The 23127-nt window shown below is 34.0% G+C and overlaps 1 protein-coding gene across 1 annotated transcript in view; it reads right to left on the reverse strand.

The window, feature by feature from the left end:
- EloA (transcription elongation factor elongin A) overlaps positions 1-18685 on the reverse strand; it is a 30511-nt gene extending 11826 nt beyond the window's left edge. The window contains exons 1-7 of the mRNA XM_085945086.1: positions 18536-18685; positions 15619-15817; positions 14529-14779; positions 8668-9700; positions 7688-7902; positions 6332-6522; positions 4649-4740 (exon numbers count right to left, since the gene is read on the reverse strand). Coding sequence (XP_085801212.1) covers positions 4649-4740; positions 6332-6522; positions 7688-7902; positions 8668-9700; positions 14529-14779; positions 15619-15817; positions 18536-18607 — 2053 coding nt within the window. The 5' untranslated portion in view covers positions 18608-18685. The remainder of the gene's footprint in view (positions 1-4648; positions 4741-6331; positions 6523-7687; positions 7903-8667; positions 9701-14528; positions 14780-15618; positions 15818-18535) is intronic.
- Positions 18686-23127: the final 4442 nt, after the last annotated feature.

The raw sequence follows: 23127 nt of genomic DNA on the forward strand, positions 1-23127 counted from the left end.
AGATGAAGTGAGCATTACATTTACTGTCAGATACAAGAACCAAAACAAAGAGAGAGAAGAAAACTTCAGGGACAACTAAACCAAAGAGGCAAAATAAAACTGTAAAGACTGATAGTCAGGATGAAACTGATTGTGAGGATGAAGCTAATATGAGTTTATGAGAAAATTCTTGTTCTCCCATCGAAGAGACGTCTGAAGGATCGGATACTGACAATGAAACTCCAGTTACGTCAGAGAACATCAAAGAAGAACGCTTTGTGATAGTAGAGTTCAAGAAAACAAATACCGTTTTATATTATCTTGGACAGGTGCTTAAAAAATACAGTCCCGTTGAATACAAAGTTTCATTTTTAAGGAAGAAGCCTCATACCTGAAAATTTGTCTTTCCCTCTACCAAAGATGAAGGAACAGTTTACATATCAGATGTGGTATGTGTTTTCCCGCTATCAAAATCTGCTTTTACAGCAAGAACAGCCCGGATAATATTTAGCTTCGAAAAAGACCTATCTATATATAATGTTGGAGAGTACAACTATTAAATACATAAGATTAAGACCTATTACTCTAATGGTAAATTTTATAATGTTGATTTATTCGTTCCTTTATTAACAAAAAAATAAATAAAAGTGTTATGTTTTATGACTAAGTAGTTATAAGCACTTTAAAAACAATAACTGTTAATTATTATTACATGAAGGCTGATTCTGTGTTAGCTTTGATCTCGATACATGAATATATTACATTGAATAAATGGCATTTTCTTTGACTGTACGAAGGTTCCCCATTATGTACGAATGTGCCCCATACTATGTACGAAGGTACCCCACGTGTGGGGTAGTTTCGTACGTTTTCCATTTTTCAGAAAAGTTACCGTAGCTTCGCCATGCTAATTTGTATCTAAACTACACTTCACTATTATTAAAGTCAAATATATTGGATATATAGCAGCATTAAAGTTATTTAAAAATATCTTACAGTTTTGTTTTTATACGGCTTAGAGTAAAAAGTGTACGAATCCTACCTGCTCTCCCCTAATAGATAATAAATATTCGTCTATCTATAAAATATTTCAATTTATGCCATTAAATCATACATAATTTTAGATATTTTATACATAAAAGAATATTTTTTTATGTATTGCGGTTTGGTTTACACAAGGTTTAATTGAATTTTAAAAACTAACCACTACCATCTGCAATTATTCATGCTCTAATTCAATGAAAACAAATAAGTATGACAGACAAAATGTACAGTATTTAAGTCAGACCTCAGACAGAGTAGGCAACGTTTGATTGAATTTAAAGAATTAACCAGCATCATCTGCAATTGGTGTTCTTAGTTCAATCAAAACAAACGATTATGACTGACAAAGTTTAATGTGCACTATTTATCTCGGCTCTCCACAGATCACCTTCACCCTTCGCCACTGGTTAATGGTGGAAAAGATAAAAATTAGTCACTAAAAGACTAGAAACAGTGTAATGTTTGATAGTAAACAAACAAAGATTAGTAAAGTGACAAGAAATGCGATGTTTACTCATGATAGATAAAATGCGATGATAATGAATTTACATGTAAACATAGAGAAAATGTGTTTTATTCAACCAATTATAAATGCCTTTTTTATACAATTTATTGTAACAGAAGATAGCTGGTAGCTTGGCTGTTACAAAACAGTCGCAACACGAAAAAGGTGGAGAGCCAGAGGAATACATACTTAGTGGAGTTTTCCTTCAATGTCTTTGATCAGAACCCATATAATAGCAATCAATGTTACAATTTTTAAATCAACAACCGTCTGCTATATTTTAATTTATGTATAAATAAACTAATGAATCTATGTCGCAAATAATTGACACAGTTGTTTCAAAATATATACCAGACTACTATAATATAGGAAGTGACAATCTAACATTCCAACACCTGGATAATTCAAACCAAATTTAAAATGAGGTTAGTAATATTATATAAATTATGAGGTGTCAATCAATTTCCAAAAACTGATAAGTCAGGCTATTAGTTTCAAAGTCGGCTACCTCCATGTTCTATCATTTTGACATGAATGTAAAAAAAATATCAAGCACATTTGGACCATTGCAAATATAACATTTATTACAAAATTATTACAAATTTTTTATTTTTCAAATATACATACAGTCGAACTCGGTTATTACGATCACTGATATAGCGAGATCTCGGATATAATGAGGAAACATTCGTTGACATTTTAGTTCATGATTTTCTCCATACATTTATTCACTCTTATAACGAGCTACTTATTGGATGTACCGAGTAAAAATATCGTCAAAATTTTTCTTAAAACTGTTAATGCATCGATCGTTTAAAAATATTTTCTCGCCGACAAAATTGAAAAAGTATCCACTCATATGGTTGAAATTTCATGAAAAAAATCCAAGCTGAAGTCAGTAGGTACCTACCAGCGTTAATTACAATAAACAACTTCTTTTGTAGTTTATTATGAATACCATGCTTGTTTCGGGGAAAAATTCTAATTGTTTCTAATTTGTTTGAATTGCGACTTTATGTGTTATGTGACCGATCATTTAAAAATACCTATTCTCTGATATAACGAGTAACGCTTATAACGAGCAAATTCAGTCGGTCTCATCTTCTTCGTAAAAACCAAGTTCGACTGTATAAGTAAATAATGAAAAAAAGCGAAAAACTAAATAAAATCACCTACCCATTAATATTATTAAAAATATTTGTTTAGGTTTGGTTGAAATTTATAAAAAATGGCAACTGATGAATATAACTGACTTTGCAATCCACCTATGGTGTAAAACTATATTTTACCAAAAAATAGAGCTGGATTTAATAATTATGTATATACATACGATGGAAAATGCTTAGAGAACCTGCATCAAGAAAAAAAAATGGAGATAACCGACTTTGAAATCAATAGCCTCAAGTCCACACTTATGGTCAAATTCTAAATAGTCCAAGTGTAATTTCACGCAATTTATAGTAAACTACAACTTCCAAAACCCACCAAAACCATATGACCAAAAGATTTTAAATGTTTAAAAACTTAGAAATGGATAAATTAAAAAGAAACAAATTATTGCTCATACGTCCTATTTTATTTGGTGTCCGGAAACTTGTACGTATGCAGTTCGCCATATCACACTTCAGCGTGAAATGTTGTATCGGAAATATATGGCCGTATATTAAAGACCGTCCAACCTCTTTGGGTCGTATGGTAATGACATAAAATTCATGTCTAAATAAAACACGATTCTTGTCGGTTTACACTTTACAGGAAGCCAGCAGCAAACAAATTTTGAAAATAGCAGATATACTGGTTTATTTGCTAGGTTAGGTAAGGTTTTCATTCTTGAATTCATGAATTTTGCCAAAATCGGCTATTAAAATTGAATTAACGTTCACATTGAATCTAATAAAATTGGAGACCGTATAGTATACGGTCATCTCTTTCCGATAAGAAAGCTCATGGCGAACTGTGCCACGGTGAGATGTTTTACGTACAATTTACGTGTCACCATGTATTTTGCTTATATTTATTGCAATAAAGCGTATATCGGCTAATAATAAACGGCATACTGTTCTAATTATAAAATACAATAAGATGGAAAAAAGAAACAACACAAAACCACTAACTATTTATGCCTAAAACACATAATTGAATTATGGACTTGTCCGTATTTCAAAATCATATGTATGTAACTAAAGATTTAGCCTGAAATTGGTTAAAAGCTGCAAAAGACTATTAGGACAGCATTACGTATTTACAGATCAAGTGATGTTTTGCCAAACTGAGACAATTACCATTAACAAGGACTGCATGTTCTGAATAGGTCGAAAATAAAGAATTCTAAGTTGAACGGTAAGGGCCCGATGCAAAGATGCCACCGCTATGTCGAAGAAACTAAGTGGTGCGGTCACCAAATAGTGGCAGAATATAAAAACGCATGTGGCATCTGTCAAAATAATCAACCATGCTGCCTCACAGGATACAAGTAATTTAGCATTGAATTTCATTTCTTTGTATACAAAACAACTCATTTTAAAAGCCGTCACTTGCATTTCTCAATTCTGGCATTATTTAGTGTGCAAAAACTAATAATTAATTTCGTCATAATTAGATAGGATGCACATAACTTAATTGGTAGAGCACATGGGCACAAAAAAGATTTTTTTAGCAGTTGTATAATATTATTTCTCTGAAGTCTAATTATGTATCGACATATAATTTTTTTCAAAGTATATGGATCGTTCAGGCTTTACCCCTAACCTACCCATAATACTTCATTTTTAACCTAGCTAGTATGAGTTCAGTATTACAGTATGTCTTGTAGTCTTTGAAATCGACGTTGCCACAGCAATAAAAATTGCATCGCAAGTGATGAGATGCAACAATTTTGCCTGTATGATTTGTCTCATGTAAATTGTTAATGTTTGGTATAACTTTTTATATTGCAACATTTAAAATTTTGTCAATTGAGACATTCTTTTTTTCTGCTCTCAGTTGCTGTTTCTACTTTGAACTACGAGATGTTTCTATAAATTGGCGTTTTCAACTCATTTTTGGCCATGCCACTTGATCTCTAAATGCAAAACGCAATCCAATTGAGGTTATGTTAAGTTTTATAATATGAGTAGTTACCATCAATATTTTCCTGAAGAACAAAGACGCAGAGATCATAGAGGGTTGGTATCGTTCCGTGTAATACTTTGTTTCCAGAAAACACCTTTGTTCTGGAAAAAATACATTTTTTTGACGTTAGGTAGTGTTAACCTCATCTCCCCCGGTTACCTTCCACTACGCAGAGACCCACCAGACGAGATGTCAATAAGAGGTTGGGTGCATTTAATAACAACAAAAATTTCCACACTGTCGGCCACAAATATTTATTTACAGACGGATTTGACAATTACATTACAACAATAAAGCATATATTATTATGTTTTTTTATGACAACTTATTATAAAATACAATTATTATTAAAAGCTGACGCGGGACTAAGGAGTTCATTTCCTTGCCCCAGAAACAGAGGTGGATTTACTGGTACTCTGTAGAGCCCCTTTATTGACCAGGGGGCCCTGAATTCAAAAGATAATAGGAAAAATAGCCAAATACATAGTAAGAAAATTTAAATACATGAATTTGCTTGTATTCCAAATATTTTAGAAACATTATCCTCACTCAAATCATGCATTGTGGACTTTTTTGATAATTTTTGTTAATTTATTTTACACCACAGTATAGTAAAACCCTCCATGTTCTATATACTACCAAAATTAAAATATAATTAATGAATTATAGAAACCATCGCTTTTAATATGTTTCATTTTATTATGGCTGTGAACATATCGTCACTGTTCTGGCAGAAGACACTAATTCGAAAACATGACATATTGAGTTAGTTATACCAAAATGTACCTTATTTCAAACTTTACCGTCTGGAAACTTTCTTAATAAATAAACAGTCTTTATTTTAAAGTCATCCTTTTAACGATTACTTAATAAACTCACATGATAGACCATTTCAAACATTTTAACAACTTCAAAGTCAAATTACTCAAAACTAGTATTCTCCAGTTAGTGTGTTCTGCCAGAACAGAGACGATATTACCTATTACAAACACCCAACGTTTTTCAAATTTGATGTATTGAAGGACACTTACAAGTCGTTTACATGACCAAACTCTACATCTCCGACAGACGTCTATTGCATCCGTAGTTAAGATACATTATAGTGCGGGCGTAGCATGACAATGTGATAGGTGAGATGAGATGATGCATTATTTCCTCATCAGCTGTAGCCGAATATTTCCCAATATTCGCATATTGCTGAAAATGGGAGCGCCTCGACAAAATGTCGTAACAATAGGTAATTCATCTTCAGTCGTCTTTCATACATTGCTGGGTGTATACCTCTCCACTCTCATTGTATTTCTCTCGATGATTCATTGTACTTCTGTCAAAGGTTCATCATTTGAGAATGGAAACATCATATTCTATGACATCTACTACTCAAAGTGTGCTTTTTTTGAACTCTGGATGTGAGTTCTAACATGCACCTTTCCATATTGTACTGCAAAACTTTTTTTGCAAAATAAAAGTTTTTAAACATTATTTAATGTTAAATGTTATGTAAATACTAAAAGTACATATTAGGAATACATTTACGCTTCTGAGACATTCTTGAAAACCAGTTGATGTAGTTAATTACTTAACGTTGTATCTAGGAATGGATCTGAAACATCAGGTTAACAAAACTGTTGGAAACCGTTGTGTAAATCCAAAGAATATAATGTATTATGTACGGAATATGACGCTACTGACCTTTGATTTTTGGTGTTCATGACTACTCTAAGCGCTTCCTCTTCTGTTACTCCCGGAAAGGGGGATTCAAGGAGTTTGGGAGCGGGACGAGGAACATAGTTGGGAGAGATGTCGGGTAAAGCCGACACGGAAACTGTCAACGGTGGCAGGGGGGCCAATTTTGCTGAAGCTTGAAGAAGTGATGGCGTCGCCTGAAATGATAAATCGAATTCGTTCATATTTTATTTCCGTCTACGGATGGTTTCCTTATTTTTTGTCCACACTCGACACAAAGTTGTGAAGAATTCGATTTAGTAGATGAAAAATGAAGATATAAGAAATCATATAATAATCGTGTATTTTACAGCCGTGAGATTATGGATCATTTCGCGACTAGTGTACAATATTAAAAACAAATTGGGCAACATTAATATTTCACACATATAGGAGTGCTAATTGGTGTGAAAATAAATTTAGTAGACCCAAAGGCCGGTTCGGATTAGTCGAGTAGTTTAGTCGAGTGGCGAATGATTTAGTTACCAATAAATGATTTCGTAACTCAAAAGTATCTGAACACAGTACATTAGTGAGTGACGTGTCAAAATGAACAGAGCACAAGATATCAAAGCAAAAATAAATAATAAACTATTTTTTTTATTCAATGAAAAATTCACAAGATTTAAGAATGTATCATTCTTTTTATTGAACATACCTAATTTTAAAACACTTTTGAGAAATATATAACCAATAGAAAAAAATCTTTTTTTTCGTCTCTGCTTCAGAGTATTGTAAGAACCATTAGTTAAAATTCATAGATAAGATCCTATAGCAAGTGGTCAATGCATGTGGGCGCGAATCCCGCTGGGTGTCGTATTTTTTTCAAACTATTTTCAAATTATGTATGTTCAAAAAATAAATAAGTTATTTACTTCATTTGCAATATCAGAAGAATTAGAGGAAAAAATTCTATGACAACTAATAAACTTGACTAAAGATAACATGTTCACGTGATACGTTCTCGTGGCTTGTTTGGTATTTAGTGACGAGGTGGTAGGGGACGCTTCTTGACTGAAAAATTAGAACAAAATGGACTCTCGACTAAATGATTTTACAAAATTACTTGCCTAAATTTGTCTACACATTTAGTTACTAAATTATACACGTTTAGTTATAAAATTACTCTTCACTCGACTAAACTACTCAACTAATCCGATCCGGCCTTAAGTTATTTTGGCCATTTGCAACAATATAATCACGCTTATCTTTTGTATAAGTTCAGTGCTCCACATTGTTTATAGGATTAATCTGGTAACGACGGATTTTAGAAGGTGTTAAATTCTTTACTAGAATACTAATCAAGCTACTAAATATACTCACATCAACCGGTGGCATTTTAGATGAGGATGAAGAGGATGAATGACTTCTGTGATTGCTACTGGATGAGGCGGTGGAGTTCTGGCTCTCTTGGACAGGTGGGGTTGGTTTACTATTATTGGTGGTGGTGGTAGTGCTTCCGCTCGGGGCGGATGACTTCTTTTTAGAAGCACTCTTGGACGGCAGCATCATGCCGAGGGCTTCGGCAAAGCTGGCACCTACCGGAACATAATATTCATTTTATTTCAATACGAAAACAGATGATAGAGGTGTGGTAGGTACTAAGGACATATAAAGTTATTAACAAAGAAACATGCAAGAAATGTCCTGAAATGTTTCATAGTCCTTTCTTCATTGATAATTTTGCATATTATACCAAAGACGTTGAATATTCATCCCGATGGAGTCTTTTGTGGTTTCTCTATACAAATCGCTGAAGCAAGTTCTAGTTTGACTAAAGTACCATTCATTCAATCATCACAAGTAACAGACATTCACAAGAGTTTGCATGATAACAAAATGTCGTTTTTTAACCACATTTTCATATGTTTAGACCGCATGTCTATAGAAGAAGGGTTTCTTCAACATCCTAAGTGTATATATTTTTTTAATTGGCTATACAATCCTATGTGGATCTTGGCCACCTCACGAAGAGGTTTATTACAGATTTTCGTTTTTACGAGAAATTGATGTTAGTCACTCCACTCACTCAACCTATTAGATCCACACTCTGGGTCCAAACATTTGAATTTCAAACCCCAGTGTTTACTAGAAATCTGAAACTTAACTAAATCAACATTCAATATATTGAATGCCTTTAAAATCATTTGAGAAAGGGAATGCCAACTGAAGTTTGATCTCATGTGATGAAATATTCAAGAAAAAAAGCCTCAGTAGAAACTAAAAAAAACAGACAAAAAATGAATCAAATCTTCATTACGCAGACGGAGGGATTTTAAGGTAAAATTAGCATCGATATGTACCTGATTCACAGTCGATTCCATCTTCATATTCCTTCTTGGATTTCTTTTTCTTATTTTCCGGAATATCCTCGCTGAATTTGACTTTCGGCTTCGAGTCGACCTTTTCAGGTTTCAAAGGGCCGCTCTTGCTGTCATTTATTTTCGAAGACGACGATTCCCTGGCGGATTCTTTTCTGTCACTCTTCTCCTTTCTTCTACTATCGGAACTCTCCGCAGACTTACTCTTGTCGGAGCTGCTCGATTCTCTATGCTTTTCTGAATGTTTATCCCGGGAACCGGATTGCTTATCGCTAGATTGTTTGTCTCTGTCGTTACTAGAATGCTTATTCTTATCACTAGAGTGATTATCCCTGTCACTAGAGTGGTTTTTATCTTTCCTACTGGAGTGCTTATCTTTATCTTGACTACTAGCATTTTTGTCTCGGTCACTAGAATGTTTATCTTTGTCATTAGAATATTTGTTTCTGTCACTAGAATGTTTCTCTCTGTCACTAGAATGTTTATCTTTTTTACTCTCATGCTTATCGACAGATCTAGAAGAGGAGTGTTCAGACCTATCGCTGCCGTGCTTGCTGACATCTTTAGGCGAAGATTTTTTGAGGACTTCTTCGTGCGGTTTATTCTTAACTTCATCGCGTTTACTTCTATCTTTAGAGGAACTATGACTTGTCTTAGAACTGGCCTTGCTAGACTCACGACTGTCAGAACGGTGGGAGACTTTACTTCTGTCGGCTGAATCAGAATGAGAGCGGCTCGAATGTTTATCGGAGCCTCTTTCACTCGATGAGTTGTTATGATGATGTGAGCTTTTCGAGATCTTTTCCGGTGAACGATGTCTAGAATTTGATCGGTGTCTCGAAGAAGTATCGTGATCGCTCGAGGCATCGGATTCATTGCCGTTCTCTTCGTCGCCGGATTCTTTACGATCGGGTTCTTCCTCATCGGAATCGGCGTTCGAACGGCGGTCGCTGTCTTCGTCGTCAGTAGTGGGCGGGCGTTCGGGCTTAATTCTTTTGGAGTTCTCAATTGGCCGCTAGAAAGAAACACATAGGCTAAGCCTGAAGTAAAACAAGTAATATGCATGCAGTTGATTATATTCAAACGATATGTCAAACATTGAAAAAATGGTAACCGTTACATTTCAGAAAGGGTGGGTGGGCACAATGGATTTTGAAAAAAAACCCATATAAACTGGCAAGAGGTTTTACGAGGTAATTTGATTAATGTATGTCTCATAAAACCACCACAACCTTCTGTGGGATTTGCAACTAAAATTTTCATTCTTATAGCAGTGCTTCTAAAACTATTTCATAGTAGTACTATATATCAGAAAAAAATTTCACAGTATCGAGAAAAAAATATAGTTTTTAATGATTCTTATTTATGTAATTTATTTATAATATATCAATAATTCATATTACTATACTTGTTAACAAATCAAAAATAGTCAATTTTCAACATAAATAATGATTAACAAGTGTTAAAATATCAATTAAATGTGGACGAAACACGTTTCCCCAACAACTGAAATATTTTGCGGCTCAATGGAATAAGCGTCAGGGCTGCTCCCCTGTTTTAGAAGTACTGGTATAAACTGGTCACTCAACACAGTCAACCATCATTCGCTCTCAGTATTGTCATTAACAGTAGATCGGTAGTCATCGCAACCGGATTGCGGCTCGATATGAGCATGAAGCTGACCGCGATTACTCTGCACCGTTAATCTTTACTTCTACCAATTGCGACCCTTTGAAACTCTTCATCAAGATAATAAACGCTATATCCATCATCTGCCTTTATCACCTCACCTGTTTTCTCCCTCACGATCCCCAAATATATGTGACTCGGACGTATAGTAAGTATGTGTGGCTATCAATGATTCTGTGAGAACGAAGCAGTGTCAGTAGAATCCATGACATATGAATCGCTTTCAAATTAGTTAAATTATTTATTGTTTAGTATGTGTAATTTCTTTGTATACATTTTTCACACAATCGAATTACTACTTAGTAAGCACATTGTTTACCTCAGTGATATTCATTAAACGTTTATTATATTTTCTCACCAAATGGCTGAGATGCTGAGGTAAGCATTTTCCATCGTGACGGGTTCAATAAAATGCTGTCGGGAGGAAATAAGTCAGTCTCTCCGTAATATTCACTTGATAAACTTGCATCTTGCTAGAGAACTTAGTGCCTCGGAAAATAACACCTAGCTCTTTTACATTGTACCGATTGTACCCTTGTACTTCTTCTTCATCTTCCACGGCGCTACATCCCGGGTTGGGATTTGGCCTCCTCCACAACTGCTCTCCACTCACTCTGGTCTCTCGCCACACTTCTCCAGCAGTTACAGGGTCTTCCTATATGAAGTGAGTCCTCTTTTATGGCGTCAGCCCATCTCCTTCTTGGTCGGCCTCTGGGTCTCTTCCGTTGGGGTAGCCACTTTGTCATGATCCAACTTCAGGAATTCTCTCCACATGTCCCGCCCATCGTAGTCTTTGGGACTTACAGTATCTTATGATTGTTTGTTGTTCAATCAGCTCTTCCAACTCGTGGTTCATTTTTCTTATGTAGTTCCCATTTTTCAACGTGGGTGCAAAGATTTTTGCGCTCGAAGACAGCTAATTTATTTACCTGTTTTTGAGTTAAGCACCAAGTCTCACAGCCATAAGTGACCACTGGCCTTATAATTGTTTTATATATTAGAAGTTTACTTCTTCGGCGTAGAATTTTCGACCCCACCAGTCGCTTGCAGGCATGCCAGCATTTTTTCCCGGAGATAATCTCTCCTCTGCTGTCTTATTTTGGGTATTTAGGCTGGATCCGAGATACGTGAACTTGTCCACCCCTTCATATGCATGTGGTCCTATGTCTATATTCTGCAGCGGCATCTGATCGCGTGTGCTGACCATATACTTAGTTTTTGACTGGTTTATTTGCAGCCCAGCGTTTTTTGCTTTTATTTTCATAGTGCCACCATGGTCGATCATCCTCTGTTTAGATCTGCTTGTAGTTACTATGTCATCAGCATAAGCGCACAACTACGTTGTACTATTGTACTTATGTAACCATAAATAAATTCTTACTTCTCCATCATCATGAATGACCACGATCGTCTTTTATCTACCACACCATCGACCACTCCTACATATTATTATGTATTTGTTTATGTTTTTAAATTGCTAGGTATCCTAAAATGTCCCTCGACAATCGGTAGATAAACCAATATATCCCTAGATATCTATTTTTGTTTCAGCGAAAGGAAATGCATTGTGGTTTGTCGCAGATACGATAAACCTAATTTATTACTTTCGAATTTCAATTAAATAATCATTTATCAGCCAAAAACACCAAAAAAATATTAACAAAATGAGCAGATTTAATCTGTTTTTAAAACAACACTTGAACAAACATACTATCAGAGTTAACAAATACCTACATCTGTAATATCGCATTCAACTTAAAAAATACCATCTATATCAGGGCTGGCAAACCTTTTTACGTACGCGTGCCAAAATTCGCACAGCTCAACTATCGCTCTCCGATTGGCAAACGAGTGCGAAATTACATCCCACCTATTGTTGAAATTTATTTGCCGTTTCACTGAAGTATGCTCTTAGGTCGAAACATACACAGTCTTCGTAATATAAAATAAGTAGAACAGGTAAAATATTATTACAATACAGTAATCTCTCAGTAATCCGCCACCCCAAAAACCAGACAAGTGTAGAATTAGTGAAAGCAGCGGATTATAGTACATACATACAAAATATGGTAAAAATTAAAACAGGTATTTCGTAAAAATAGTTTTTTCAAGAAATTTGTACCAGCAAATTACGGTTTTAGGTATTAATAATCAAAATCAAGTATTTACTAAATTATACATACATATTTATAAACTAAGTTTATTAACTAAATAAAACAGTAAATCACTTGACACAACCAGTTGTTCAGTGAGTCAGATACTCTTGAATGGCTTAGGATTCCTTTTGAAGCTTCATTTTGTGTGTCCCGGTTGCATTGGAGCACGACATAATTGTGATGCGGTCCTTGGGCACTTTCCTCCCTGGTACATTACTTTCTTCGCGATGAACGTACGTTTTACGAAGGAGAAGTTTCCAAAATAAACCTGTCTCATCTGCGTTGGGACTAATGAATTTGACAATCGAATGCCGGCGAATTATAGAGCTTGATTTTGTGCTTTCGGCTAGTAAAAATAACGGCGGATTATAGTAGTTGTCGGATAATCGAGCGGTGGATTACTGAGAGTGTACTGTATAAACATTTGTAATTTCTAAGAATAATGCTATGTATGTAGACATGTGTCGTTCTCGAACGTACGAATCTTTTTAAACTAATCTATAACCAACAAACGAATCGGTCTCGTGTCACCTGGCGCTTATGTCGTTCGAGGCGAACGAGATTCGCGAGAGTGCGCGTGCAGTAAAGGAAGAAATGTGGGTGCGAAGAACACGCTACCCGGCGAACTGAATATGTCGTTCGAGGCGAACGAGATTCGCGAGTGTGCGCGCGCAGTATAGGAAGAAACGTGGGTGCGAAGGACACGCTGCCCGCCGAATTGAATATGTCGTTCGAGGCGAACGAGATTCGCGAGAGTGCGCGCACAGTATAGGAAGAAACGTGGGTGGGAAGGACACGCTGCCAGGCTAGTACTATACATTTTATTACGACAACAAAAGACACAATTGACCTAATCTGTCCGAACAAATCACTATCCGTAATTGACCTATTCGGTCGGAGTCCTTATTAAGTGACTCATTTCCCATATCTATATGTATGTACTTGGTACAGTTTGGTATGAGAAGTTTTGCCACTATTGCATCATTATAGAAAATAAAATGTTAATATGATGTTAATAAAATGAATTAAAAAAAAAATTCATCATTCGTAATATCAATACCTATATAAACTGGTCATAATTGTAAATCTAAATAATAAAAGTAAAAGTAATCAGACGTTCGGACTATGTTTAAAATTAATTATCACCTTTAAAAATAGCCAAGCTTTACAGTGAACCACTAACGCATGTGAAACGTGGACTCTCATTGCAAGATAGAAAAAATAAAACCAAAGAAATACGGCACGGAAAAGTAAATGTTTGATAAAAGTACAACGATTCAAGTCACATTTGTTCTAAGCACAGAATAGATTAATAAGATAGAAATGCGAAAGCCAGTCGCCATACACCAAGACAGTGTCCTGAAATGTTACTAATATTAAAAGTGCATTTCGTTTACGTGGAAAACTTCTTCACTTTCTTTAACATGTGTTTAATTAAAGGGCGGATTAACCAAAATTTAACTTTTGACATTTATTTATTAATTACCTGTGGATGATTATGAATGTCTAACAAGTATATAATATAGCTTAGAAAGAATACTTTATATTATAATATTTTAAAAGGCCTTATATGTCACATTAGCTTTATCATTAGCTTTCGTAACACTAAGTGGATATTCGCCCTTACGATTATCGTTTTTAAGTACTTTCCTGTTGAGATACAAACTCGCCGTTTTTACACAACAAAGCTAGTGAGGTACATATTGTTTTTTCATTAAAATCTCAATTCCACCAAAACAGTTGATTTGCCCTTTTTACAAAACACCGACGATACCTATCTTCACACTCAAGAATTATACCTTCTTACAGCAACACCCAGAAGGCGACCCACTTCCCTCATATTCGTGTAGCCTGTTTCTAAGTTTTTTTCGAATATGTCGATAGGTTTATGAGGCAGTTCCAAATTATGTATAAAAAAAAAATATCCAAATTCACTTGTTCGATAAGGTTTAGTCTGCATTTAGTGTCCTATGGTGTTAATAAATATGATAATGTTACCTCATCATGATGCTTTCTCTTTCTGTCTCTGTAGTCTCCGTCACTCTTCTCCGAGTCCCGTTTATGTTTTTTGTGTTGCCTGTGATTGGAGTCCTCGTTTTTACGATGCTCCTCTTTCTTTTGTTTGTCTTTAGTTTCTTTGTCTTGGTACACTTCATCGTGGTCTTCAGAGTCGCGCCGTGGACTGTCCTCACGAGACGGTGGGGCCGGGGACGGATCGCGCTGGTTTTCGTAATGGTTATCATCGTCACCTGTACAAAAAACATCATTTATCTCATCAACTAGGGGGTAGTATTAAATGACTATACTGATTTTGTGGCCAATCAGGGATCTCATTTAAAAAAAAAAACAGTCAGTTTAGTCTGGTGATTCGCAACCAGGGTTCCACAGAACTCTGATCTTCCATAAGTTGTGCCATTGGTTCTCGCGAGAATAGCAGAAAAAAAATGATAAATTGAAATTTTCTAAACAAGAGAATAAAAAATGGGTCTAACATGAACTATTTTAAACAAAATAGGTATATACCTACGCCCTTTCTTAAGTTCTATCTAAGCAAAAAAAATACATCCGTTACATAATAAGATGCAAAAGTACAGAATTACTTACAGAATTAATATTACGAAAAATATTTAAAAATAAATAAAAATGGAGGTTACTGACTTTGCAACTAATATCCTCATATTGTGTCGTAGTCAGATTTTATTGCTTAGGGTCAAAATGTTTTTAAACGATCCACATTAACAGTTTTAAATTTTTTTTTGATATTTTAACTTGGTGTATCCGATAAGTAGGTAGCTCGTTATAACAGTGAATAAATGTATGAAGAAAATCATAAACTAAAATGTCAACGAATGTTTCCTCATTACATCCGAGATCTCGCTATATCCGTGATCGTAATAATCGAGTTCGACTGTATTTTGTAATTCACCCTCTGGGTCTAATATTTATTTGCCAGGTAAGTAAGAATTCCCCGAGATTTAAAAAAACATTTAAAGGGTTCCTTCTGTCCAAAAAAAGGTGTTTTGAATCACTGGTTTAGTCATCCTTGCGATTATTTTACACTTGGAGTGCTGAAGGTTTCATTACTGACCATTTTGAGTTTGTTCGTCTTCCTCATCAACCTCCTCCTGTGCGACCATGTACTTCCACTTGGCGACGAGTGCGCGTGACGCCCCCGCCACATCCCCTTCTCCCTTGCGGAGGGCGTTCACCGTCCTCCCCACCCCCGTGTCCTGCAGATGCTGCACTGTCACCGGAAGCTCGTATAGCTTCTCTATACAGTACAATATCTAGAAAATAAACAAGATAATGATCGAAAACGCTGAAAGCAAACCTTCTTCTATAGAGATTGAGCTTTGATAAAGAACAATAACACTGTAAGAAGGGATAAGTAATAAGGCTAATAATTAAATTAGCCAAAATACATTTCGTATTGCCTAAGATATATACTTTGCTATGCTTTGAGATTTATTTTCCTGATTCACACTGAGATAAGAATGCTTTGCATTAGTATTACAAGCCTAATAGATGATTTAATAAAATTAACCAACACCATTTAGATGTAAAATTACAAATAACAGTATGTTATGCAGGCGCTCCATTGGCACGCAAGTCAGACGATTTACAGTCTTCGGACCTTTTTTTCGCGTGGAGCACCCCAGGTCTGCGGACTTTATAATCCGCAGACCAGGCTCGTTGGATTTCAAACATGTTTGATATTTTACTCTCCGAGTTGCCAGACTTCGTCCGTCGATCACTATGGAAATTCGATTTCACATTAATACGCGATCATTCGGACCGAAAATTGATTAATTTGTTAATTTACACATTAGAAAATGAGAGATTCATCAATTATTTTTTGATTTGAATTTACGGAATTCATAAAATAAAACATAAAACTTGTGTTGTTTTCACTGCTATATTATTTTATACAAATCTACATATAAATAACACAAAATTATAGGATTATCAGAAGACATTACGATAATCGCAACTTTTGACTTTTGACAGCTCGACTTTTTTATTCGTTCGTTGATCAGTAGCAGAGCATAGACAAATCGGACGATTTATTGTCCTCGGACTTTTGGCTTGCCAATGGAGCACTGGCATAACCGAAGCAAGAATATAAACAGCAGACCACCTTTTGTATTTTATTCACAAGCAACATATTAAATGCTGCCAATATAGAGAATATTAACTATTCGATAGTTTCTGATTTAACCAGTGAAGGCAAATATATTGGAAAGTGTCTTAAATTGCGGGTGTGGTTGAAAGAAGCTACAATTCTCGAATGTGGAAAAATATGTGATATATAAAACACGTGTTATACCTAGAATAATATTTTATTTTCATTATTTATGTCTATATCATAATGTACATTAAAGTTTGACACGTAAACACAACGTGCATTCAATATTGGTACTATCTAAAACTAGTCTTGGACTATGGCGACTGGCTTTTGCGTTTCTATCTTCTTAATCTGTTCTGAGGATTTAACAATTGAGTCGCTTAGAATCATAACTCACATATTGCAATTTTGTCGTTTTTTAGTTAAATATGCCAAGTGATTCTAAATGAATTAATCTATATACCGAAAAATAGTTGAGTATTAAAAGTCAATTTAAACCATGTGAAAATTGTTGACAAAGTTCATTGTTGGTGTAATATGTCGTATATTTCAAAGAATAGAGTTTTGTCACCAACGCCTTCCTAACTAATCGGGGAGCTCTATTTCTCATAGTATGCTGTATGTCTGCAACGTTAGGAGTATTAGGTATATATATTTAAAAAAAAAAAAATTATTCGACTCTCTCACTCATTAATATTCTAGGGAGTTCAATACTGTTCTTCTAATTACAAAAAATAGTGCTCTGTTGGTTTTTAGCGATTATCTCAAAACTTGATTTTTGGAATATGTGAGTTATGATTCTAAGCGACTCAATTGTACTAAATATTTTCTGGAATGTTGCGAATTATGCATTTAAGTTGCCTTCTTTATTAGTCTAGACACTTCGGTTACAACCCCTTTTCCTTTCTTTAAATACCTATATACAATTAGGGCATCTTATCATGAATAATAGTGAGCTAATAATAGAAATACGTTACTTCAATGTAACAAGATTATAATATTATTTATCATTTTTGTTGTTGTTTAATTTGTCAGTGTCACATGGTTATATTGGTGTCTGTCAGGAATATGTGGATAGCTGAAATCTTTATTCTTTTACAAAAGCATGTCAAGTTTTTTAATCGTGTCTATTTATAAATTTATCCTGAACATTTATGATTTTTAAGTTGTCAATGTAGGTGTACATGAAATGTATGGATGAATTTGTAGCTACTGAAGCACAATACCTTTTCACCTGATACATAATATTATATGACCATACAAAACATAAAAATGTCACATGCAACCTTGTAAATGTTGATATACCTGTCAAATGAAAGTATTTTATGACTTGGTTTGTATTTAATGAAAATCGTGTTTCCTTTAACATTTAGAAAGCAATAAAAGCATTAGGGCTACAGAGAAACTATTAAGGATGTCTATAATAAAGGGTAGACATCCCTGAACGAAAGTTGATTATTTTGAAAATTATTATAGATTTTTAAAAGTACAATGCTAAAACTGAAGAGAGATTCGTTGTTCGTTATGGAACTCTAAAAGTTATTCAAATTATCAAGGTACAAGGTTTTGAATCATAGTAATTTCATATAACAATTCCGATAATAATCAAATAAGTGAATTTCGTTGTGAAATTCGCAAATTTGATGGCGACCTAAGAAAAGTGTCGAGGATATTTCAAGTCGTAGAAAATGCTATAGAAGTGGTATTAAAGTTGGAAATTAGGGAATAAATAATACATGTATACGTAGGTTATCGGTTTAGCCATGAGATTGAGAGGAATAATAGTAATTCATCTGCAAATAGAGGTCAATAAAAGTAGCGACTGCCACATGAAATCTTTGGAAGAATTCAAAGAAATACGTCAAAGACAATGACTAACCCTTTTGTCGTCGCCGACACATCTTTCAATATCTTTCTGATAATGTTTGACGGCGCGTAAAACTGACGACATGGTTTTGACTTCAACAATACTACTTATTCAAAACCTATAATCTAAATTTAGACATGTTTTGAAGGCAGCAGCTGCTACGACTTTTTGGTTGCAGAAAGTCTTAGTTTTAAACTTTTAAATGGCTATATGATAATGATTAGTATTATTAAAATGTGGCCAGTCAAAATATTACATGGAGACGGTATACTTAAACCATACGACAGTCCGATTTTTGATCAAGAGATTAGACACTGCTAAATATTATACGTAAAACAATAAATTATAGAAATATATTTATGATATTATTTATCTTTGTTTGGATTTGATTACCAAGGTACCCTTGTATTCTGAGAAGGATTTGGGGTCATTGCCGAAATTAGGCTTTTTATTTTGCAAAGTTCACCGTATTTTACCGTGAGCAAAATAAAAACTTTTTTTATGACTGGCAATTTTAAAAGTTAAAATAATATCTATTTTTTAAATTAGGTATGTACCTATGTATTAATACTTTATTTTTTATAATATGCACATACCTACATACTACTAATTATTAATACCTAACTATTCATTTTTTTCTTTCTTTTGACAATGTCCAATTCTAATAGGATCATAATTAAAGAGATTGAAGACTCAATCAACACCAATCTCTTTGATCATAATAATATTATTATGGGCTTCCACAGGTTGGAGGTTTGTTTTTACGAGAAATGGATGTTAGCCACTTGCTCAACCTATTAGGTCCATACTTTGACTTCAAATACAAATTAAAAACAATTTGTGTATTTGCCATACCCAGGATCGAGCCTGGAACCATTGATATATCAATGCCTGGAACCCACGACATTATAAGCCGACGCTTAAGTTGCTCGGCCATCGTGGGAGTAAATACCTACCTACCTATATAAATAATAATATATTATGTTTTTTAAATATTTCCTTCCCTATAAAGTTTTCTTTCAATATTCCCCCTAAGTATAAAATACATAGGATTTATCGAAAACTACTACAATATATTATTATTTTATTTACTATTTTTATATAAGTAGGTAGGTACCGGATTGTAGATATTTAAACAGCCAAGAACATTTATTTGAACTAAGTAATAAGTCGGGCTTATAATGTCGTGGGTCCCGGGCTCGAATCCCGAGTCTGGAAAAAGTTCTCATGTTGTTTTTCAATGCGTGTTTGGACCAGGGTGTATGAACCTAATAAGTTGAACAAGTGCCTAACATACAACTCTCATAAAATCAAAAATCTGTTACTATAACCTCCACCCTGTGGAGGCCCATATTATGATCTTAGGATTGAACAATGTAAAAAAAAGTAAGACTAGAGGAAAGTAAAACCACAAACTTTATGCATTGTTGCGTCAGTGGCATAGCAAGGTGTGGGCGAGCGAGGCAGCCACCCTGGTGCAGTTCTCGTGGGGGCGTAGAAATAGTTTCATTGAATGGCAAAAATAAAAATGAACAATTTTCATTTGTTTATAAATGAAATAATATTATTATCTTATTCAAGTAGGTACATGAATATGAAAAAATGTAAAGTGTTATTACTTAGACCAGGGTTTCTCAAACTATGTTTCGTGGAACACCAGTGTTCCGCCGAACCTGAATAGGTGTTCCGTGACAATTTGGAAAGGTTTTATACACTTTTGCAATATTTTCCGAAAATTAGTAAGGACGATTCCTGGGTTTAGAATCCATTTTCCGTGATAGCTAAACCGTAAGCTTAAGCGCAAGTGACTATGAAAATATAATTGATTTAATTAGTGACTCTGATTTGAAACACAAATACAAAGATCAGCCTTTAAATGATTTCTGGGCGAGTTTGTCAGAAGAGTACCCCAATTTTTCAAAACAAGCTATTATTGTTTTACTTCCGTTTTCTACAACCTATTTATGCGAAGCCGGATTTTCTTTTTGTGCTGCAACAAAGTCAAAGTGAAGGAACAGGCTCGGCGCTACACCAGATATTATTTTTAATTTTTATTCTATTTTATTTATTAAGGAAACAAACAGTTACATATTGATTACAAAAATTTAAAATAAGTAACAATAAGAACCAGCAAAGTTTCCATGTATACATTATGTATTCCATGTATATGTTACACCGAATGTGCGAAATTAACTATTACATGAAATGGGCAAAATTTTGGCTAATTCATGTAATAGTCAAGCCTGTTGCCTTATTCATGAATTAGGTAAATTTTCTGTTGAGTACATGAATTCGCCAGGGTATGGAATTCTTGAACTGTCAATATGACAGAAGAAAAAGTAAATTTAATACCGACAGTTTTATTAGTTATAATAATTGGACATAATATAATATTATTATTAGGTTAGGTTAGGTTTTGTAATTCTGAATTAAATTATTCAACTGAATGTCCATTTTGAGGTTAGCTATCAAGTGTCAATAAACTATCACAAACATTCAATCGACCATTGCACGTTTGACCCAAGCACGAATCAAATCGCGAAAATTCTTTTCAATAAAATTCTTCCGTTATCATATTATAGTTCTAGATTTTTTTTGCGCATAGTAAATGGATATGAACATCATTGGAGTTATTGATTGGTATATTTTTATATTATAATCAATGACATTTGTTTAGTTTGATTAGTTGCAAAAAACACCACCGGAGCGCGATCATCTATTTTGATCATAGATAATATATGTACATTTTGACCAATGCATGAGCATTTGATACATTTAGTTTAGTTGCAAAAAATACCACCGTAGCGCTACTATCTAATTTGTCCAATACATGAACTAGGCAGAAAAATTACTGCCGAATTCACGCACTCTTCAGATATTTTGTCTAATTCATGAATAAGGCAACGGGCTTGCATTTTTCATGATTTAGGCAAAATTTTGCCCATTTCATGTAATATTCAATTTCGCACATTCGGCGTAACATATATATTAGAATGCAACTTACCAGTATTGTGCCTGATATCAAGAAGATATGCAATTCAAGGACTCAAAATCATCAAAGTCATTTAGTGTTTTATTTATTCATATTTTTTATGTTTATATTATAGTTCTATATATAAAAATTATTACTAAATAAATAATGTGTTTTAATAACATTTTTTTTTAAATTTTTACTATTAGGAATTACCCAAGCTAAAAAATAAGCTAAGTGTTCCGTTAAAATTTCCAGGTTTGCGCAGTGTTCCATTGCAGAAAAAGTTTGGGAAACCCTGACTTAGACAAAGAAAAAACAGTAAAACATTTTTTATTGAAAATTATAATAATAATAATTGTTATTGATATCTTCGAGAGAACTTATCAAACTAGATTTGCAATAAAAATGTGATAATAAGGTTAATGTGGACAATGAACACTCAGTAAGTTTACAACATACAATATGCCATGATCAGTGCCATACGAGCTAATATCTCGTTAGTATTAATAATTCAGTCAAAATAAATAATTTCAAAATAGGACACATACTGATGTCTATCGGAATGTTTCTAAAACATTTTACCTTTTTAGTAAAGTTAATGATTTTATCATCGATTTACCTTGAATTTTGTCAAGTGTTACAACTGAGATTTTAGAGATGTCGTAGTTTTTTGATTTTTTTTTTCGCAAATTATATTTCGCCTGTGAGGTACCTACAACCAAGTCCTTTTTTACGGCAGCCAAAAGGTTAAAACATTTTGTATTATTATCCTGTCCCCATATTATGCCCGTAGTAACATAAACACTTCTCGTAAAAATAATTGAATAAGACAATAATTTATTATTTACTTAAAAATACAAGAAAGTTATTGGTTTTCATAAATGTGGTACAAGAAAAATCACTGTAGCTAAATGTATTTCTCATAAAATCACTTAGTATAATATATTAAAATACATATATTTATTTAAATCCATCAATATATTTATCCATACATAAAATAATAATATAAAATTACCACTATGACACTGTTTATGCAAAATTAATACGTATTTACCTTTTTTTTGAGGGCATAAAATATTAAACCAATAGGTAATTGGTTTTTATTCAGTAGTGTGTATTACGAAATGAAGACACTAGGGTGCGGCTGACTCGACAATTTTGGTTCTAGCAAGCTTAACTACCTATTCAAAGTGCCAGAGTAACATGTTTCCCACGAAAGCATACTGTCATACCTGGTGACACGCTTTCTCCCTCCATCATAAAGCTCCATCTTCGTCCCTCCAGTAGGCCCATGGCCTTCGTTTGTTTAATGTTGACGAGACACATTTATTTTTCAAGAATCGAAGAAATTTCTTATTGTGTTCGGACACACGGTATAAGAGAATATTCTACTGTAGACTGTTTATAATGATAATTATTAATTGTTGTGATCTTGAGTCCCTTTCAATTAGTTAAAAATCACTTCCATAACTGTGCAATCAAATGTGTAAATTAGTAAGTACTGAAATTAATGTGTTTGGTTGGATTTCACCGTAAATGAAATACCTATTATCAATTACCTAGGTACCATTTGAATCGAAATCATGTCAAGTTTTCTGCCAACCACCGTAAACTAATATATACGCCGTCA

Source organism: Rhyacophila brunnea, unplaced genomic scaffold (assembly GCF_057557595.1).
Source record: "Rhyacophila brunnea isolate RB1 unplaced genomic scaffold, BYU_Rbru_1.0 scaffold_18, whole genome shotgun sequence".
Taxonomy (NCBI): Eukaryota; Metazoa; Arthropoda; class Insecta; order Trichoptera; family Rhyacophilidae; genus Rhyacophila; species Rhyacophila brunnea.